At 38.1% G+C, this 19,688-nt stretch overlaps 2 protein-coding genes across 2 annotated transcripts; both read right to left on the bottom strand.

The window, feature by feature from the left end:
• Positions 1-1,623: 1,623 nt before the first annotated feature.
• LOC135774367 (uncharacterized) lies at positions 1,624-5,057 on the bottom strand. The gene is made up of 5 exons (XM_065284415.1): positions 4,863-5,057; positions 3,947-4,101; positions 2,451-2,914; positions 2,153-2,361; positions 1,624-2,017 (listed from the first exon to the last, which is right to left on the bottom strand). Exons 1-5 carry the CDS (start codon positions 5,055-5,057, stop codon positions 1,808-1,810), a joined length of 1,233 nt encoding a protein of 410 aa, XP_065140487.1. The 3' UTR covers positions 1,624-1,807.
• Positions 5,058-9,066: 4,009 nt separating this feature from the next.
• LOC135774550 (uncharacterized) lies at positions 9,067-18,169 on the bottom strand. The gene is made up of 7 exons (XM_065284675.2): positions 17,766-18,169; positions 17,615-17,687; positions 17,322-17,518; positions 16,759-16,913; positions 9,873-10,336; positions 9,558-9,766; positions 9,067-9,424 (listed from the first exon to the last, which is right to left on the bottom strand). The coding sequence occupies exons 2-7, from the start codon at positions 17,631-17,633 to the stop codon at positions 9,224-9,226; spliced, it is 1,245 nt and encodes a 414-aa protein (XP_065140747.1). The 5' UTR covers positions 17,634-17,687; positions 17,766-18,169; the 3' UTR covers positions 9,067-9,223.
• Positions 18,170-19,688: the final 1,519 nt, after the last annotated feature.

The raw sequence follows: 19,688 nt of genomic DNA, 5'->3' as shown, positions 1-19,688 counted from the left end.
CTTTTCATCAGGTAATTGTCTTCTCAATTTGTCCACGGAAAGTGCCAAAACATTACTGTGATCTTCAATGATATCAGAGCTGCTGTTTAAAAGTCAGCTGCATTGCCCCACCAAAAGAAAATAAACACACATCTTGCAAAATTAGACTATATATTATTGCCGAGTGTACTTTTTTTATGCAAGTGAAAAAAGGGGTCTGAATACTTTCCGTACCTGTGTGTGTGTGTGTGTGTGTGTGTGTGTGTGTGTGTGTGTGTGTGTGTGTGTGTGTGTGTGTGTGTGTGTGTGTGCCTGGTGATTAAACACATCTTCTTTTTACCCTATTTTGTATTTTAGTTTTGTAATGTATCCTATAATTTTTTTGACGTAATGATAGAAAGATAAATTCATTTTATTCCTTATAATAAAAGTTGCTTTTAGATTTGTGTATATGTTCTCTGCAGATATAAAGGATGTAATACTATTCCATAGGTACTCCAGATTAACATAAAAAAAGCAGAAACAGCGTGTGTTATGTGAGCTTTAAATGTTTTATTAGGGAAAATTTATTTTGTGCTTTTTTACTGAACCATTTTTTTAAATAAACCTTTTAACGCTTTGATCTCTTTTGGTTGTGCTGAGCGCTCAAAATGCAAACTTTACATGTCATGTAGGCAAATATTTTTTACTCAAGGGCCACATCAGCTTTTGTAATACATTTAAAAGCCGCATACTAGTGTAAGACAAATTTAGAAAATTTATTATTAAAAAATCAACACTCTATTACTGTACTGTTGGAAAAAACTGTTCCTCTGCTCTTTTGCATATCATATTTACAGTTCTAAAGTAAAGATCACAATCAAAGTAATATATTTACCATAGTAAGACACAACTAGTATTTTATATTCATTGTGAGCCATATTTACTGCTATCGTCATGAGGAAAATTAACCATGGCTTTATTTTTGTAGTAAACATGATTTTAGCAGATTAATAACCATTTGTATTACAATAGTTTTGCTACGAATAAAATACCATTGTTATTATGGTAAACACATTTGTAGGTAAATTTGTGGTTACTTATTACAAATAAAACTGTGTTTACTATATGTTTACTATAGTTTAATCATGATTAATTTTTTAATGTCAAATGATCACAAGTGCAGTATTTTAATAATAAGTTTTATATCAGTTATAATGAAAAAAATCTATTAAAACAGAGGAAAGCAGGTTTTGTTTTGTTGCAGTTGTCAGTGAAGCATCAGTGAAAATGTATTATGCGCTCTTTGGCGCCCCCTGCAGCTGCTGGCGCCCTATGCGACTGCTTTTTGATGTTACTATTTTCCTATACTAATTAACTTGCCTTTGATCACTCGTACTTCTCCTCGTGAACACATTACACCCGTGCTTTCACAGTTGCACTGGCTTCCCGTAAGTGCGAGAATTGATTTTAAAATTCTTACTTTAACATATAAGGCACTAAATGGGACTGCACCAGAGTATCTTTGTGACCTCATTAGCCCTTATACGCCATCACATTCTCTTCGTTCTGTTAATTCTTTACACAAAAGCAGTGTAAGATGACAAAATATCTATGACTTTCAGAAATGCAAGATTATTTGAAACATGAACAAGAGTCAAAAAATGATGTAATCAAATTTTATTTGAAGAATAAAGAAGATATATAAAGACCTTAGAATGTATGTTTTAGGCATACATTAGAAATGAATACAGAACCCTGTAAACTTTACAAGTAGGCATATACATCATCATCATACCAGTTGATCTCTATCACAAGACAGAAGATAAATGTAATGTACCTGTGTAGATCAATTTTTAATGGCAGGTGTTTCACAGCTTTTCACAGGTTTTGGTGGGCCTAAGTTCTCCAGTTGTTTCTTTACACTGTTATATTCTTTATCCCATTCCTCTTTGGAGAGAGATGAAGGACTGACCTCCAGAAACTTGTAGGCATCTCTGGTGTTGAGCTTAAAGATGACAGATGCTTTGTTACAGCCTTCACCAAAGGAGCACCAAGCCTATGGAATTAAAACAATTCAAAAGTCACAAAAGTCTTCAGTGTTAAACATTAATAATGGGTGGATACAGGGAAGGAGCCCTCAAGTTTTACGGGAGGTACGAATAATGAGAAAAAATCTAAACATGAATCTTACCCCTTCAGCTGCTTTGATGGAGTCCAGAAATTCATCTTTCAGTTCGGAAAGGTCATCAATAAGATCTTCTCCAACAAAGGTCTTTTGTTCCAGGTAGTCCAGCATTTGAGCAACACTCTCCCAGAAGTTTTTCAGCTGAATGAGAATTGCCTGAATTTTGGACAAGCTACTCTGAACCTCACTTAGATGGATTGGGTCGGGTATGGAACCTGCAGGTGGGAAATAACCGATAAGTTTCGCTCCCTCGGTCTAAAGCAAGAATTGTCATATTTGTAAAACATGAAAGAAAAAGACTCACTTCGTTCAAAACTGGCTCTGGAGACCTTCATCTGCCAGTCAATGATCTGGAGTTGGAGCTCCCACTCCTTGTGTTTCAGAGCAGTCTTATCAGAGATTAAGTTGTTTAATTCAGCTTCAAGACCCTTCATTTTTGCAGCGTTTTCAGGATCTTTGACAGCATCATAAATGCTTTTAACAACCAGCCCGGCGAATGGAACGAGTGCAGCGAAGATGCCGAGGCCTTTACTGGTTTGGGTTACAGATCTGGCAAAATTTTGAAGCTCTTGACTTTTTGCATTTATTTTTTGCTCAGCTTCAGCAAGCTCTTTGCTGGCTTTCTGGAGTTCAGCTTTCAGCTGATTCAGAGCTTGTTCAGTCTGCTTCAACTCCTGGTCTTTTTCTGTCATCTTTTTCTCTGTATCTATTTTTTCCTTAATAACATCGCTGGTGGACGTTGCAACATCTTTGTTGTGTAAATCATACCTAAACAATGTGGAAGAAATGTTAGAGTGTAATTTGATAACGTTATCAGTCACGCCTTATGGCCATATTTGTAGGCAACCTTGAGACATCGGCTATCACATCTGCATTGTGCATGGCACAATGACTGATAAACAAAACCAAAGTATTTTTTTTATGAGGAAATTATGCACAAGTGTATTAGGCGTGAATTCAGAAACTGATCACAATTTACAGGCAGCTGACTCACTCTGTATTTAACCATGTTCCCCTTCTCTCCCAGAGCTGCAACAAATGCCCCATGTGTTTTACATTTGGTATCAGGAAAAAACACCCAATTTACTTTGGTGGACCAGTGTGGCAACCATACACTGCACAGGTTGTAAGCATTTCAAGAAAATTACTCAAATCTATGAGTTTATCACAATTATGCACTCTTTTTTGCCTGACGGCCCATGTGGTGTTTTGTGACATCATCCAAATACTATGGATAACGTCAACCAGTAATATATTAAGTTACTTTACCAAAACCAGCAATGTACCACGTTGAGCTTGAAACATGTGCATACTTTTAATTGATCTTTGCAGTTGAGAAATATTTTACATTTTTAAATTTGTTAATTAATTCATTATTTAAAAAATGTTTAAAAATAAACAAATTTGAAAATAAACAAATTTGAAATTTGAAAATAAACAAATTTGAAATTTGAAAATAAACAAATTTGAAATTTGAAAATAAACAAATTTGAAAATAAACAAATTTGAAAATAAACAAATTTGAAATTTGAAAATAAACAAATTTGAAATTTGAAAATAAACAAATTTGAAAATAAACAAATTTGAAAATTTGAAAATAAACAAATTTGAAAATTTGAAAATAAACAAATTGAAAATTTGAAAAGAAACAAATTTGAAAAGAAACAAATTTGAAAATTATTTTTTTACATTTGTTTATTTTTTAAATTTGTTTACTTAAAAAAATTATTTGTAAATTTGTTTATTTTTAATATTTTATTTCAGTTGATCAAGATTTTTTTGTGAACAAAATTGTCTTACTTTTCCACGATCTTGTCCACATCATGGATAATATCCTTGATCCATTCTCGTGCTTTTGCTAGGTATTTGACGGCCAAAATCGGCTTATTTTTTACCACAGCTTTCTCCAGCATGGGAAACAGCGACTGAACCAGGTTTTCACTGGTCAAAATGCACTGCGAGTAGAAGACATGAGATCAGCTTGAACTATTGTTCAAATTCAGATGTGAGTTTAAGGGGGCGTGCACACCAAAGGTTTTACGCCTGCAGCCGGCGCATGTTTTCAATGGTTTCCAATGGAAGAGTGGCATTTTTCAAAAAAAGCCAGCAGCTAGCGTTTTTTTCCCACGCTGAAAGCCGGCGTTCTGCATTTTTCCTGCGCTCAGCGCTGAATGTTGAGAATTGAAAAATATTTAACTTTGGGTGAAAAGCTCAGCTCGTCAATGTTAGCTCTCACACTGCCATCCAATTACAGTGGAGGAGGGGCGGGACAAATATCACAACAACCAAACGGCGCATCGTACGACAACTGATAAAAAAGCAGAGGTATCACAGCAACCAAAGCACTCAGCTGAAAAAACAGCTTGCATTCGGCATCCTCCAGGCGTTCCAGCTGGTTTTAAAAGCTTTGGTGTGCACACCCCCTAACTTCAAATAATGCAATCATACTGACGGTGCACTGTAAAAGAAAAGTTGGTTCAACTTAAAAAAGTAAGTTACCTGGTTGTCTTAACATTTGTAGTTAATTAAACTTAAAAATACTTTAAAGTATTGTACTATATTTTATTAACTTTTGAGTCAACTAATATTTGGAGAAAAATTAATAAAACATTTTAAGACAACCAGGTAACTTACTTTTTTAAGTTGAACCAACAAATCTTTTTTCACATAGACAACATTGAGGTTAGTTTGTTTCCTGCAGTAAATTAGTGTCCACCTTAAGCATGGTTGCATCAGAGGAGCCAAACAGAAGCTGAGTTTCCACAGCCCGAGCCCTGATGATCCTTTCAAGGGTTGGAAAGTTGGCCAGGCATAGGTAAGAGAGCTGATACAGCAGTGCCGTCTTCTGTGCAGCAGGGAGAAGCTCCTCTATGAATGATGGGCTCCAATGAGCCTTGTTTACATATACCATATCTATTGGGAAAAAAAACATTTAATTTTTCTTAATACTGGAAACTGGTATATTGTTTTCAAATCTGTTTGATGAACTCAGCTAATACTTGCCATGACTGTCGTCAGCCATCCTTAGTAGGTTTATGCAAAGATTCTCTTAAAATGTGCTGAAATCGAAACAGCCCTGTTTAAGGTAAAACATATCTCAGAAAATATAGGGATGAATGAAAAATGTAAATAAAAATAAATATAAGAAGTGAAACTGGCTTACCTTTGTTTTACCAAGTGATATGAAGAACGGGGTTTCTGCTGCTTTTATATTAAATATGTGCCAACACCTTAAAAACACCTCAAAAATGCAAATGAGTTCCAATGAAACATGAGATTGCTGTTTTTTTATGGAATCCGGATATGTAATCATGAGATTATTGACACGAGCTTAGCATGGCAGGGGCTCAAATTTGGGATAGACATGTAGATGCCTGTAACGAAAAGGCTCTTAAGTTAAAGAGACTCAATCTTTTACTAGGTATGTGTGCCTTTGTGTACCGAGCATATAGTGAAGATCAAATCAATCATTGTGAAATAATTTGAAGCTGATTTTTAGATAAGAAAAAAAAGTTTATTGGATTAACTGAAAATGTGCAATATGCATCAAAACGAAATTAGTGTGTTTTGTCAAAATTAGAGCCCGCTGCAGATGCGTCTAAAGGGTTTATGATAAAAGAGATGCTCGCGTTTGCCAGATACTCGCATAATCTCATGCGTAATCAGAGTTTACTGTTAAGGGAGTGTCTTACATGTATGTGAACGTGAGCGTCTCTTTTATTATAAATTGACGTGTGTGCAAAAGCACTTATTTTGACAAAACACGTCATGCACATGGTGTACATGACGCAACAAACACATATTTTGAAAACGCAAGCAACATACATGACACTCCGAACACTTATTTTGAATAAGCGCCCCTTGGAAGAGCAGTCACGACCGCCATAATATGACCATTAGGCCTGTGTTGGTGCAGGTAACTTATGTTAAAACATTAGTTTTGTTTGATCCATGCAATAAGCTGCAAACCAAACAATAATGCCAATTTTTTATGTATTTATTTTGTTTTGTCATTTTGTTAAATTGGAATGTTCTGGCTAGTAGCATAATGTTTTTGTCCCGATGCCAAACTAACTTGCCAACCCTTGAAAACGGTAAAAAACTATTTTTCAAGAAGTTCAAATGAAATAGTTATTTAACTGTTGTGCTCTGTGGAGCACAGTTAAAAAATTGTATTTGGCAGTGCTGAAAATAATCTCTTTTTTTATTATAACAGGTTATAAGAGTTATATGTTTATTTAGCTTACATGCAAATGTGTGTTTGGGGGCCTGGGAGCCCCAGATGGTTGCCTACCTTTGTCCAGTGCTTTTGTTGGCATGAGATTGTAAATACATGCAATCCCCCAACAATCTGGTAAACAAATCCCTGCTATCTCAAATGAGCTGAGCTTATTTACTCTACAGTGACTAAACCCTATAAATCCAATTACTGGCATGATTTATTTTTCCTGCATTAAAATACATGTTTATGCATGTTCTGCTTTAGGGGAAATATTTGAAAAATATGCGACACCCTGCATTTAAGGTTGCAAAATCCAACAGTTTAATTTTTCACATCATGTTATTGCATAAGTACAATTTCGTTTTTGACTTCATTGAGGCTCTAATTCAAGAATGTGTTTATCTTAAGTCCTCTAACAGTCTGTAAAGTTTTATGATTTTGAAATACATACATAAAAGTCGCCATTTTGTGCTGCCATGTTTCTACAGTAGCCCTAAATAGACAAACTGCCCTACAGGGCGCGTTGTGTCGCTACGTTGTCTCAGACGACATTCTTGTCCTGTGGCGGCTACCGTAGCTTCTCTATGGGCTTCGAAAGGAAATGGTGAGCTGTGGAATAATGCTGCGTTCCAGGCAACCTGTAACCCGTAACTCACGACTTCAAAACCACGACTCACGACTCTGAACTGGGAGTACATCGATCTAGTACGAGTTCACGGGTGGGAAGTCACGGGTTTGACTGCCGTTCCAGTGCACTTTCACCGGTATAAGGTTGTAAAAACACGAGTTACAGGCTGCCTGGAACACATAGGGTCGTGAGTCGTGGTTTTGAAGTCGTAACTCATGGGTTTAAAAACCTGCCTGGAACGCAGCATTAGTTTCAAAATATGTTTTCGGCACGTTGAACCTTTTAAACGTATCTCAGTGAATCTCATGCATAATCAGAGTTTACTGTTAAGGGAGTGTCTTGCGTGCATTTTGTGAACATGAGCGTCTCTTTTATCATAAACAAGCCGCCACTGCTTTTCACACACCATGACATTTTAAAGGCACACTTTTAATACTGTATTTCATACTATGTAAATTCAATTATGCAAACTCCTCCTTACGGAAAGGGATAAACATAACCGGAGTCTTCGGCCTGTGTGCTAGAGACTGTAACAGTAATGCTTCAAGTTCTGAGAGAGACAATAACAGATCCCCATCGTTCTAAATCTCTGACCTTTGTGCTAGAGATTGCAATAGTAGGAACAACAAAATCTGGGTGTCCTGCTAAAAGACACTCAAAAAGACACTCAAAAAGATCACACCACATTATGAGTCGCTCGTCCAGAAAGGCAATAACTGACGTCTGAAACAAGGTGAGATCGGGATAGCAAGCCTTCACTTTAAGGTACCATTGTCTGGATGTTTTAGATTGTGCTCGAGGGCCACATTTGCATTTTTACAGATTTATAGGATCCACTGCTCTAGGGTATCAGTGTGAGGACAATTTCCTGAATAAAGATAGTTCACCATGCAGGCCCGTGAAAACAACTCTCTACAATTCACAGTGGACTTCCTACCGAGACCATTTGGTTTTCAAAGATCACACCTTAGGGCGTCATATATCTATATTCTCATTCTCTCAAAGCAAACTGTATATGAAATGCTACATGCACAAAGAATCTGAAACTGATCTTATTTGTTTTTCATTGAAATATCTCATTGCAAGTGGTTACAATGGTCTCACTCTATAACAACAGAATTCAATGTTAAAGTGTTAGCAAACTTCACTCAATGTTGATAGACACCTCCCATCTAAGACATAAACCACTCATCCCCTGTATGCAAATTAAGGACAGCCCTGAGTTTTACAATAACCAATCAGTACCAAATTCCTATATGCTTTGTTCTCTGGTTATTTAAGGAGATGTGGTAAAAGATTCAGGTGGGACTTTCTATATCTAGAGATGCACCCTCATGATGCTGTATCTTTGATGTATTTCATTTTACTATGAGAAATCTGTAACCAGATCTTCATCATTTGCCAGTTATGCAATATTCTAATTTGATTTTATTTGTGTCTTTGTGTTTTAATTGGATTGTGAATTGACTTTGAATTATGACCTTCCTACCTGGCTAATAAATTGTGTTTGGATTTATTCTGTGTTGCTACGAAAGTTATTGACATGACTAGTAAATTACGATGTATCCTTGTTACCGCAATGACTGAAATCAGGCTTGTACCGGACTAAAATCCCAGTCTAGATGGCATAGTGGTACATCAGCAGAGGATTTTGGAGATCCGACTAGCACTTGGCGTTAGTTTAAGTTAAATTAGATGCGTGGAGGCTAATAGTGTATTTCCTGTTTAGAGTAACACATAAATTTTGTCTGACCACTCTAAATCAGATGAGCCTCAACCTCTGGTTATTTCAATATTTATCTATCTAAGTTCCATATTAAATTATGGCACGATTATACAAAAAGCTATCATTGGAGAAGACGGTCGATGTATGGGGATTACATTTTTTACCCTTACCTTATTATTATTAAAATGGTGAGTAAATGATGACAGAATATTCATTTTACTATCCCTTTGTGATCATCATAATGTGATAATTTTTGTGTATACAAAAGCAGTTTAAGATGACAAAATATCTATGACTTAAAAAAAAATATTATTTGAAACAAAAACAAAAGTCAGAAATTATGTCATCAAATTTTATTTGAAGAATAAAGAGGTTATATAAAGACCTTAAAATGTATGTTTACAAGTAGGCATATACAAGTAGGCATATACATCGTCATCATCATCCCAGTTGATCTCTATCATGAGACAGAAGATATATGGGAAGATGTACCCGTGTAGATCAGTTTTTTCCATGGCAGTTCATCTCAAGTTTTGGTGGGCCTAAGCCCTCCAGTTGTTTCTTTACACAGTTATATTCTTTATCCCATTCCTCTTTGGAGAAAGAGGAAGGACTGACCTCCAGAAACTTGTAGGCATCTCTGGTGTTGAGCTTAAAGATGGCAGATGCTTTTTTACAGGCTTTACCAAAGGAGCACCAAGCCTGTGGAATAAATCAATTCAAAAGTCACAAAAGTCTTCAGTGTTAAACATTAATAATGGCTGGATACAGGGAAGGAGCCTTCAAGCCTTACTAGTGGTACAAATAATGAGAAAAAACTAAACATGAATTTTACCCCTTCAGCTGCTTTGATGGAGTCCAGAAATTCATCTTTCAGTTCGGAAAGGTCATCGATAAGATCTTCTCCAACAAAGGTCTTTTGTTCCAGGTAGTCCAGCATTTGAGCAACACTCTCCCAGAAGTTTTTCAGCTGAATGAGAACTGCCTGAATTTTGGACAAGCTACTCTGAACATCACGTAGATGGATTGGATCGGGTATGGAACCTGCAGGTGGGAAATAACAAGTAAGTTTGAATTATGTGACTGTCTTGAGGTCTAAAGCAACACTTGTCATATATGTACTCATTAAACATGAAAGAAAAAGACTCACTTCGTTCAAAACTGGCTCTGGAGACCTTCATCTGCCAGTCAATGATCTGGAGTTGGAGCTCCCACTCCTTGTTTTTCAGAACAGTCTTATCAGAGATTAAGTTGTTTAATTCAGCTTCAAGACGCTTCATTTTTGCAGCATTGCCAGGATCTTTTATAGCATCATAAATGCTTTTAACAACCAGCCCGGCAAATGGAACGAGTGCAGCGAAGATGCCAAGGCCTTTACTGACTTGGGTTACAGATCTGGCAAAATCTTGAAGCTCTTGACTTTTCGCATTTATTTTTTGCTCAGCTTCAGCAAGCTCTTTGCTGGCTTTCTGGAGTTCAGCTTTCAGCTGATTAAGAGCTTGTTCAGTCTGCTTCAACTCCTGGGCTTTTTCTGCCATATTTTTCTCTGTATCTATTTTTTCCTTAATAACATCGCTGGTGGACGTTGCAACATCTTTGTTGTGTAAATCATACCTAAAAAATGTGGAAGAAATGTTATTGTTATTGATCGTATTTGATAACGTCATTAGTCATGCCTTATGGCCATATTTGTTGGCAACCTTAAGATATCGGCTATCACATCTGCGTTTCTGACAAGATTGATACAAAGCGACCCAATTGATATCAACAAGACAGTCCTATATATGTAAGCCGGGCTCACACTACAGGAGTGGTACAATAACTAACCAGTGCATGGCACAATAACTGATAAACAAAACCAAAGTATTTTCTTATGAGGAAATTATCCACAAGTGTATTAGGCGTGAATTCAGAAACTGATCACAATTTACAGGCAGCTGTCTTGTTCTTTATCTAACCATGTTGCCCTTCTCTCCCAGAGCTGCAACAAATGCCCCATGTTTTTTACATGTGGTATCAGGAAAAAACACCCAATTTACTTTGGTGGACCAGTTGTGGCAACCATACAATTCAATTCAATTTTAATGACCACACAGCCAGGCTGGTGAATTTTGTTTTACAGTACAGATCTTTGGTACAGGCAGCATTACATTAAACAATAAACATTAAACATATAGAGTAACATACATAAAAACACTTTAATACATTAATACACAATACAAAGTTAGGGGTTAAGGGGTTGTACTGAATCCAGTCCTCAGCATTCTGACTGTTTATTGCTTTTGGATGAAACTGTTTTTAAAGCGAGTTGTTCTGGAGGCTATAGCCCTATAACGCCTTCCAAAGGGCAATACCTGAAAAGCGGTGTATACACGGCATAGGTTGTAAGCATTTTAAGAAAATTACTCAAATCTATGAGTTTATCACACTTACGCACTCTTTTTTGCTTGCCAGCCCATGTGGTGTTTTGTGACATCATCAAAATGGATAACATCAAACAGTAATATATTCAGTTAATTCACCGAAATTAGCACTGTACCACAATGAGCTTGAAACATGTGCATACTTTTAATAGATCATTGCAGTTGCTAGAGAAACATTTTACATTTAAAATTATTTTTTTTTTACATTTGTTTATTTAAAAAAAATGTTTACTGAAATATATATTTTTTTTTAAATAAACACATTTAAAAATAAATAAATTAAAAATAAACAGATAAAAACTGTCGTGGAAAAATAATACTAATACGTAGGATCTGTCCATCAGAGATGATTTATTTACTTGTACAAGGACTCAACACATAACGACAGTGAAACGATATGTGAAGAAGTGAAGAATCTCAAATCCTTCCTTCATTATATACTGACATTGAGTTTGTACCACCCCCCCCCCATGCTATTCGATCAAAACAACTCCTTATTAGGTGTAGTTTAGACACTTCTGGTTGGTTATATTTACTCTACTTGTATCCAGGCAGACGATACATATGTTTTTTAAGCACATCATCACCCAAACAAAAACCACACTTGCACCTTGCCATACTTCCTATCCCGAGCTCTATCGAGCTAGACTTCCTGTCCTAGACTTCACCCCACGCAGATGAAAATGTCATGACTGACATAAATCATACAATGAAGAATACAAAAATAATATAAATGCATAAAGAATAAATTTCCATTACAATTCCACCCCAATGTCCAAATGACATTTTTATCCAGACTTCCCTGCAGGCTTTTACGCTGCTCTCAGAAGCCCTTTGTTTAAACATTGATTGTAATACTTTAAGGAACTCAGCCAGTTCAAAATCATCCTTCCCCATTTGATCCTCTTCCTCTAATTTACAGTCATAATTACCATAAAAAGCGATCACCTTGGTTGTTATTAGATTGTTAATGCACTTTAAAACAACATTTTAAAGTAGCAATTTACTCATCCCTTGTGAGCTTGCCTTAGGTTTTCAACACATTATTAATGCAATAACACAAGTGACAAACGACACATCAAAAAACATAGATTTCTAAAAAACAACATTAAAGATAAAATGAAACATCAACACACCAAAGCTTACAGGCTGGCCAGTGTAAACATTTCTATATCATGAATCAGCATTTGAGCAATCTCACTGTGAGTATGTTATGCAAATCACTAGTGAGCTAAACATAGTTAATTATATTCCTATATGTGTATGTGTAAAATTGTGTAAGCATGCAGATCCTCTTCAACCCAGGCAGCCCATCTTTAGCCGTAGAGGGTCGTGTGAGGGGCGAGGTTCCACTAGCACCTCCTCATTTGCAGAGCCCTCCCACAACTATCATCCTCATTTTGCTCCTCAATTTTATTCTCAATTTCCTCCTGTTCGACCCGTTGGTACATCATTTTAGTCATACCTTTATCAATTGTTTTCTCGATGAGACCTCTTAATAAATGGTATGCAACAACATCCACACCAATTCAAAATAGCAATCATTACACCTATTGACAACAACACATATGAAATCTACACACTCCATTTACGGAACCACTTTTTTAACATGGAATTGAAAGGATGATCTACATACAGTTCCACGCCCTCCAGGAAAATACTCATAGAAATAAAAAAATTAGAAACAGGTGTGGAGGAAGGGAATTGCCCTCGAATGCGCATGCTCAATAGAACATTTTGGCTATTTTGTGTCATTTTACTTAAATTGGTTCAGTTGTGTGAACTTTACGTTTTAACCTATAAACAACAAGTAGCGATTTTAAGCAACCTCAACATTTTAATTAAAAATAAGTAAACAGCATTTTCATAGTAAGGTATACTTTTTGATTTTACAGATTGTGTTCTGAGCTTTACCTTTACCAACATATTGTAGCAAAGTCAACCCATCTGGGAGGTTTAGGATGGACAGGCTTTTTGCCAGGGTTTAGTGGTATATTATAGTACTCACGGCATATATTATAGTACTGCCCCGGCAAAGGTTAGTGAACATGAATCTGCGGCTGGCGAACATAAACGCAACCCAAAACTGGCTGTCCAGATGTACTGGCACTGATGTAAAATGCGGGGCTCTGTGATATTTGTAACAGGATGGTATAAGGGTTGGGCACGTTTGGAGCCCTTGCTTCTACAGCCGCATTTACTGCCTGTAGATCTTGTACAAATCTCCACTCAGTGGGCTCAACTTTTCCTCTAATTTTCTTTACCGGAAATATTGGTGTATTTTCCGGTTACTACGAGCATGGAATAATAATTCCTTTTGCGAACAACGAATCAAAAACAGGTTTGATACAGTCCTCTGCTTCTTTTTTGAGAGGATCTTATGGTTTTCACTGGCGAAAATCACTCTTTGGTGTGATCTTTACGGACGCACATGATTTAATGAGACCCACATTATACTTATCTGTGGCCCACTGATGGAGTGGCATCGTGGACCGATCCACCCCATGTGTGCTGCCAACTGTCGCTGCGCTGCTATTCCCTGCGCTTTCGCAGAGAATAGCTCTGGTATGCGGTTCTCCGCACACCTAAGGATGGAAAATAAGACATGTCATCATTTTACATATGCCAATTTGCGGCATTTGTGCATGCACTTACTATAGGGCCCACATACTCCCTTTCATATCAGTAGCTTTGGCCAGTGATATGTAAGGACCAGCATTTGCAACATCATACAACATAGAAGCACATTTAGGAAGCATCACACTCAATGCAGCCCAGGCCCCATTCCAGTACAACCAATTTGTGGTCAACTGATCACCAGACTGCTGTGCCCACGCCGCTTGGTAATCTGCTTCGATTTCCCAGGTGACATGAGCTGTGCAGTGCAAATCTTCTGGTGACATAAAATCTGAGGATGGGCGTGTACATTAGTGTGTTTTCAAACCAGCATCACTCTCAGGCCTCTCCCCCACAAACACACTGAGGCACACTTCCTTACACAGAGTCACATTCAACCCAGTCACTTCATCACACCATACCGTCATGTGCAGTTTACACATGATGTCTCTACCGAGCAAGTTATATGGGCAAGTTCTGCTAATTAGAAAAGAGGTAAAAAAAAGAAGTTTGATTATGTTCATATATACATTGTAAAGGTTGAGAAAAAGTTTCTTTAACAACATGCCCTGTGGCACTGAGGGAACATTTTTCAATTTTTTTTTATCATCTGTACAGATTTGGGCATATAATCAGCAATATTGAAGTGGGGGCCCCTGAATCTACAATAAAAAGAATCTTTTTGCCTGAGATAGACAATAAAACATATTGTAAACTTTCAAATGGTTTTCTTGCGAAAGATTATTTAGTATCACAGAGTAAAGTAGGAAAAATACTTCTTACCCCGGCCAAGCATTCTTCATTGCGACAGAGCATAAAAGAACCTACTTCAGTCTCCTCTCCACCGGCCCCCTCCCCGCTATTTAGCACATTTCAGTCTGCATGAGGTTTTTGAACTTTTAGTTCGGGGCATTGATCTTTCCAATGATCCATTGAATCACAGTTGAAACATCCGCGTTGATTCCACCGGCCGTTCCCTCGTCCCCGTCCTCTGCCTTTACCCCTGCCCCTTCCTCTGTGGCCGCCTCTCCCCTGCGGGTTAAGTGTTGGAAAACCGGAGTTACGATCCTGTGGTTGTCGATCGTTAAGGGTGCATTGCATCATGGTGAAATTCATATCTTGTGCCTCCCTGTTCTTTTTGAGGCGTTCTTGTTTAAGTCTCTTCTCGTGGTGTTCCGCATGTCTCACCACTTCCTCCAATGTGGCCGTTTTCCCCCCGTCCAGGGTAGCTTTGATAGGTTCAGACAGTTCAATATCTAGATTTCTCATGAAGTACATTGGTAAGTGCATACTGTACGCTGGGTGGGGTTCATTATTGGGCATTTTTGCAGTTATGCCAGAATGTCTCTCAAAGTCTTTTTCTAATCTTGCCAGGAAATTACTCACGGTCTCTCCATCTTGTTGTTTGCACGTAGGAGTCCCGTGCAGCCACAGCGTTGACATAGAGATCGGCAGGGGGTATCGGTGTAGTTGGCAGCACGGGGCTCCTCCGACTGCTCCATTTTGCTGTTCATCGTATGGGGGTGATGCCGGCTTCGGAGGTAATTGATTGTTTTCGGAGAGGGTTTGGGTGTACAGGAGACTGGAAGTGCGACCCACATTGCCAGGTCCACTCAGGTCACATACATCACAGGAGGAAAAAGAAGAAGAGTCACTATAAGGCATTATTTTAAAATACTGCTTATTCAATCTTTCTTCAGATTCTCTAATGAACATATCCATTACTGTTAACAATCTACCTTTATTCTTAGAATGATCTTTCTGTATTATTTTGTCTCTGAGCTCTTTATTTTTAGTTACACTGAAACTTATTTCCCCATATTTTTGTATCAGAGGTATGGTTTCTATCCATCCTCTCCCATAAGTTCTTATTAAACCGGTTTCATCTCTGACAGACAATCCACTTTCCGTGTTCCATTTCGGACGGGGAGCGCTACTTCCCGTGTTTTCCATTATCTACAGGCGGGTACAATTCCGTCAGTAATTTTAGAAGAGACTTACTCTTCAGTGATTACAATTTCACACAGTGATTTTCCGGGAGAGACCACTCTCCAGTGTTTACTCACTTAGACCCCTTTCTAGAGGTGATTTTCCGGGAGAGAATTACTCTCCAGTGTTTACTCACTTAAACCCCTTTCTAGAGGTGATTTTCCGGGAGAGAATTACTCTCCAGTGTTTACTCACTTAAACCCCTTTCTAGAGGTGATTTTCCGGGAGAGAATTACTCTCCAGTGTTTACTCACTTAAACCCCTTTCTAGATAACGTATTTTTATTTACCGTATTATCTCCACTGGTTCGTCTGGATCCCGTCACCTTCGGATCAGAGTCAACGCCCACGTCCCTTCAGCTGGGGGTTTGGGTCACCTCTCCTATCTATGGTGAGTTGATCAAACCGTTGACCCTTTCCTCGGGTTATTGGGATCCCATCCTCGTCGCCAAATTGTCGTGGAAAAATAATACTAATACGTAGGATCTGTCCATCAGAGATGATTTATTTACTTGTACAAGGACTCAACACATAACGACAGTGAAACGATATGTGAAGAAGTGAAGAATCTCAAATCCTTCCTTCATTATATACTGACATTGAGTTTGTACCACCCCCCCCCCATGCTATTCGATCAAAACAACTCCTTATTAGGTGTAGTTTAGACACTTCTGGTTGGTTATATTTACTCTACTTGTATCCAGGCAGACGATACATATGTTTTTTAAGCACATCATCACCCAAACAAAAACCACACTTGCACCTTGCCATACTTCCTATCCCGAGCTCTATCGAGCTAGACTTCCTGTCCTAGACTTCACCCCACGCAGATGAAAATGTCATGACTGACATAAATCATACAATGAAGAATACAAAAATAATATAAATGCATAAAGAATAAATTTCCATTACAAAACAAATAAAATTAAACAAATGTAAAAAGAAACAAATTTTTTTAAATATTTTATTTTAGTTTATCAAGATTTTTTGTGGAAAAAAATTGTCTTACTTTTGCACGATCTTGTCCACATCGTTGATAATGTCCTTTATCCATTCTCGTGCTTTTGCTAGGTATTTGACGGCCAAAATCGGCTTATTTTGTGCCACAGCTTTCCCCAGCATGGGAAACAGCGACTGAACCAGGTTTTCACTGGTCAAAATGCACTGCGAGTAGAAGACATGAGATCAGCTTGAACTATTGTTCAAATTCAGATGGGAGTTTAAGGGGGCGTGCACACCAAAGCTTTTACGCCCGTAGCCATGCATGTTTTCAATTGTTTCCAGCTGGCATTCAACGTCCTGCAGGCGTTTTTAAAAGCTTTGGTGTGCACACCCCCTAACTTCAAATAATGTCAATCACACGGACGGTGCACTGTAAAGGAAAAGTTGGTTCAACTTAAAAAAGTAAGTTACCTGGTAATAAAAATATTTGACTTTTATTGAGTCAACTAATATTTTGGAGGAAAATGAACTAAACGTTTTAAGGCGACAAGGTTACTTACTTTTTTAAGTTGAACCAACAAATAGAACACATTGACGTAAGTTTGTTTCCAGCAGTAAATTAGTGTTCACCTTAAGCATGGTTGCATCAGAGGAGCCAAACAGAAGCTGAGTTTCCACAGCCCGAGCCCTGATGATCCTTTCAAGGGTTGGAAAGTTGGCCAGGCACAGGTAAGAGAGCTGATACAGCAGTGCCGTCTTCTGTGCAGCAGGGAGAAGCTCCTCTATGAATGATGGGCTCCAATGAGCCTTGTTTACAAATACCATAGCTATTGGGTAAAAACAATGTAATTTTTTAAAATTACATTAATTGCTCGTATATTGTTTTCAAATCTGTTTGAATAATACTAAAAGCTAATACTTGCCGTAACTTTCATCAGCCATCCTTAGTTGGTTTATGCAAAGATTCTCTTAAAATGTGCTGAAATCGAAACAGTCCTGTTTGAGGTAAAACATATTTCAGAAAATATAACTAGATTTTTTGTTTTATAAAAATAAGAAGTGAAATTGGCTTACCTTTGTTTTACCAAGTGATATGAAGAACAGGGTATCTGCTGCTTTTATATTAAATATGTGCCCACACTGGCACCTTAAAAACAAATGCCATCCAATAAAACATGGGATTGCCTGTTCTTAATGGAATCCACATACTGTATGTCATCATGAGATTATTGACACGAGCTCAGCAGTGCCTGGGGCTCAAATTTGGGATTGACATGTACATGCATGTACCCGATAGGCTCTTAAGTTACCGACACTCATTGTTCTACTATGTGTGCCTTTGTGTACCCAGCATATAGTGAAATCAATCACAGTGAAATCATCTGACCTTGATTTTTAGATAAGAGTCTTCTGCATTGTTTCGATATCCAACAGTCCACTGCAGTGCTAGAGAAAAAGATGCACACACTCAAGTTTACACACAAAATCTCTCTGATTTATTGTCTAGGACAGTGGTCACCAATCCTGGTCCTGGAGGGCCGGTGTCTCTGCAGAGTTTAGCTCCAACCCTAATCAAACACACCTGGAACAGCTAATTAAGGTGCTTCAGGTGTGTTTGATTAGGGTTGGAGCTAAACTCTGCAGAGACACCGGCCCTCCAGGACCAGGATTGGTGACCACTGGTCTAGGGTGTAACAATATCTATAAAAATCACAGCAAGGAAATAACAGTCAACATTAACCTTTAAAAACATATTCAAATATACCGTAAAAGGAGACATAATTTCAGCTTTGATGATAATATTTTATATACACTCAACTAAAGGATTATTAGACACATCTGTTCAATTTCTCATTAATGCAATTATCTAATCAACCATTCACATGGCAGTTGCTTCAATGCGTTTAGGGTTGTGGTCCTGGTCAAGACAATCTCCTGAACTCCAAACTGAATGTCAGAATAGGAAAGAAAGGTGATTTAAGCAAATTTGAGCGTGGCATGGTTGTTGGTGCCAGACGGGCTGTTCTGAGTATTTCACAATCTGCTCAGTTACTGGGATTTTCACCCACAACCATTTCTTGGGTTTACAAAGAATGGTGTGAAAAGGGAAAAACATCCAGTATGCGGCAGTCCTGTGGGCGAAAATGCCTTGTTGATGCTAGAGGTCAGAGGAGAATGGGCCGACTGATTCAAGCTTATAGAAGAGCAACTTTGACTGAAATAACTACTCGTTACAACCGAGGTATGCAGCGAGGCATTTGTGAAGCCACAACACACACAGCCTTGAGGCGGATGGGCTGCAACAGCAGAAGACCCCACCGGGTACCACTCATCTCCATTACAAATAGGAAAAAGAGGCTACAATTTGCACAAGCTCACCAAAATTGGACAGTTAAGATTGGAAAAATGTGGCCTGATCTCAATTTCTGTTGAGACATTCAGATGGTAGAGTCAGAATTTGGCATAAACATAATGAGAACATGGATCCATCATGCCTTGTTAACACTGTGCAGGCTGGTGGTGGTGGTGTAATGGTGTGGGGGATATTTTCTTGGCACACTTTGAGCCCCTTAGTGCCAATTGGGCATCGTTTAAGTGGCACGGCCTACACTCTAAAAAACAAACGGTGCTATATAGCACCAAAACAGTTGCTTTGGATCGTAACGATAGAAGAACCATTTTTAGTGCCATATAGCACCGGTGAAGAACCAGTGAAGCACCAGTGAAGCACCAGTGAAGCACCTGTGTAGAACCATATAGTGCTATGTAGAACCATATGTGGTGCTATATGGCCCCTATATGGTTCTACACTGGTGCTTCACTGGTGCTTCACTGGTGCTTCACTGGTGCTTCACTGGTTCTTCACCGGTGCTATATGGCACTAAAATGGTTCTTCTATCGTTACGATCCAAAGCAATTGTTTTGGTGCTATATAGCACAGTTTGTTTTTTTAGAGTGTACCTGAGCATTGTTTCTGACCATGTCCATCCCTTTATG

Source organism: Paramisgurnus dabryanus, chromosome 5 (assembly GCF_030506205.2).
Source record: "Paramisgurnus dabryanus chromosome 5, PD_genome_1.1, whole genome shotgun sequence".
NCBI lineage: Eukaryota > Metazoa > Chordata > Actinopteri > Cypriniformes > Cobitidae > Paramisgurnus > Paramisgurnus dabryanus.
Note: the sequence above shows the minus strand (reverse complement) of the source record. Positions and strands in the feature narration are given on the sequence as shown.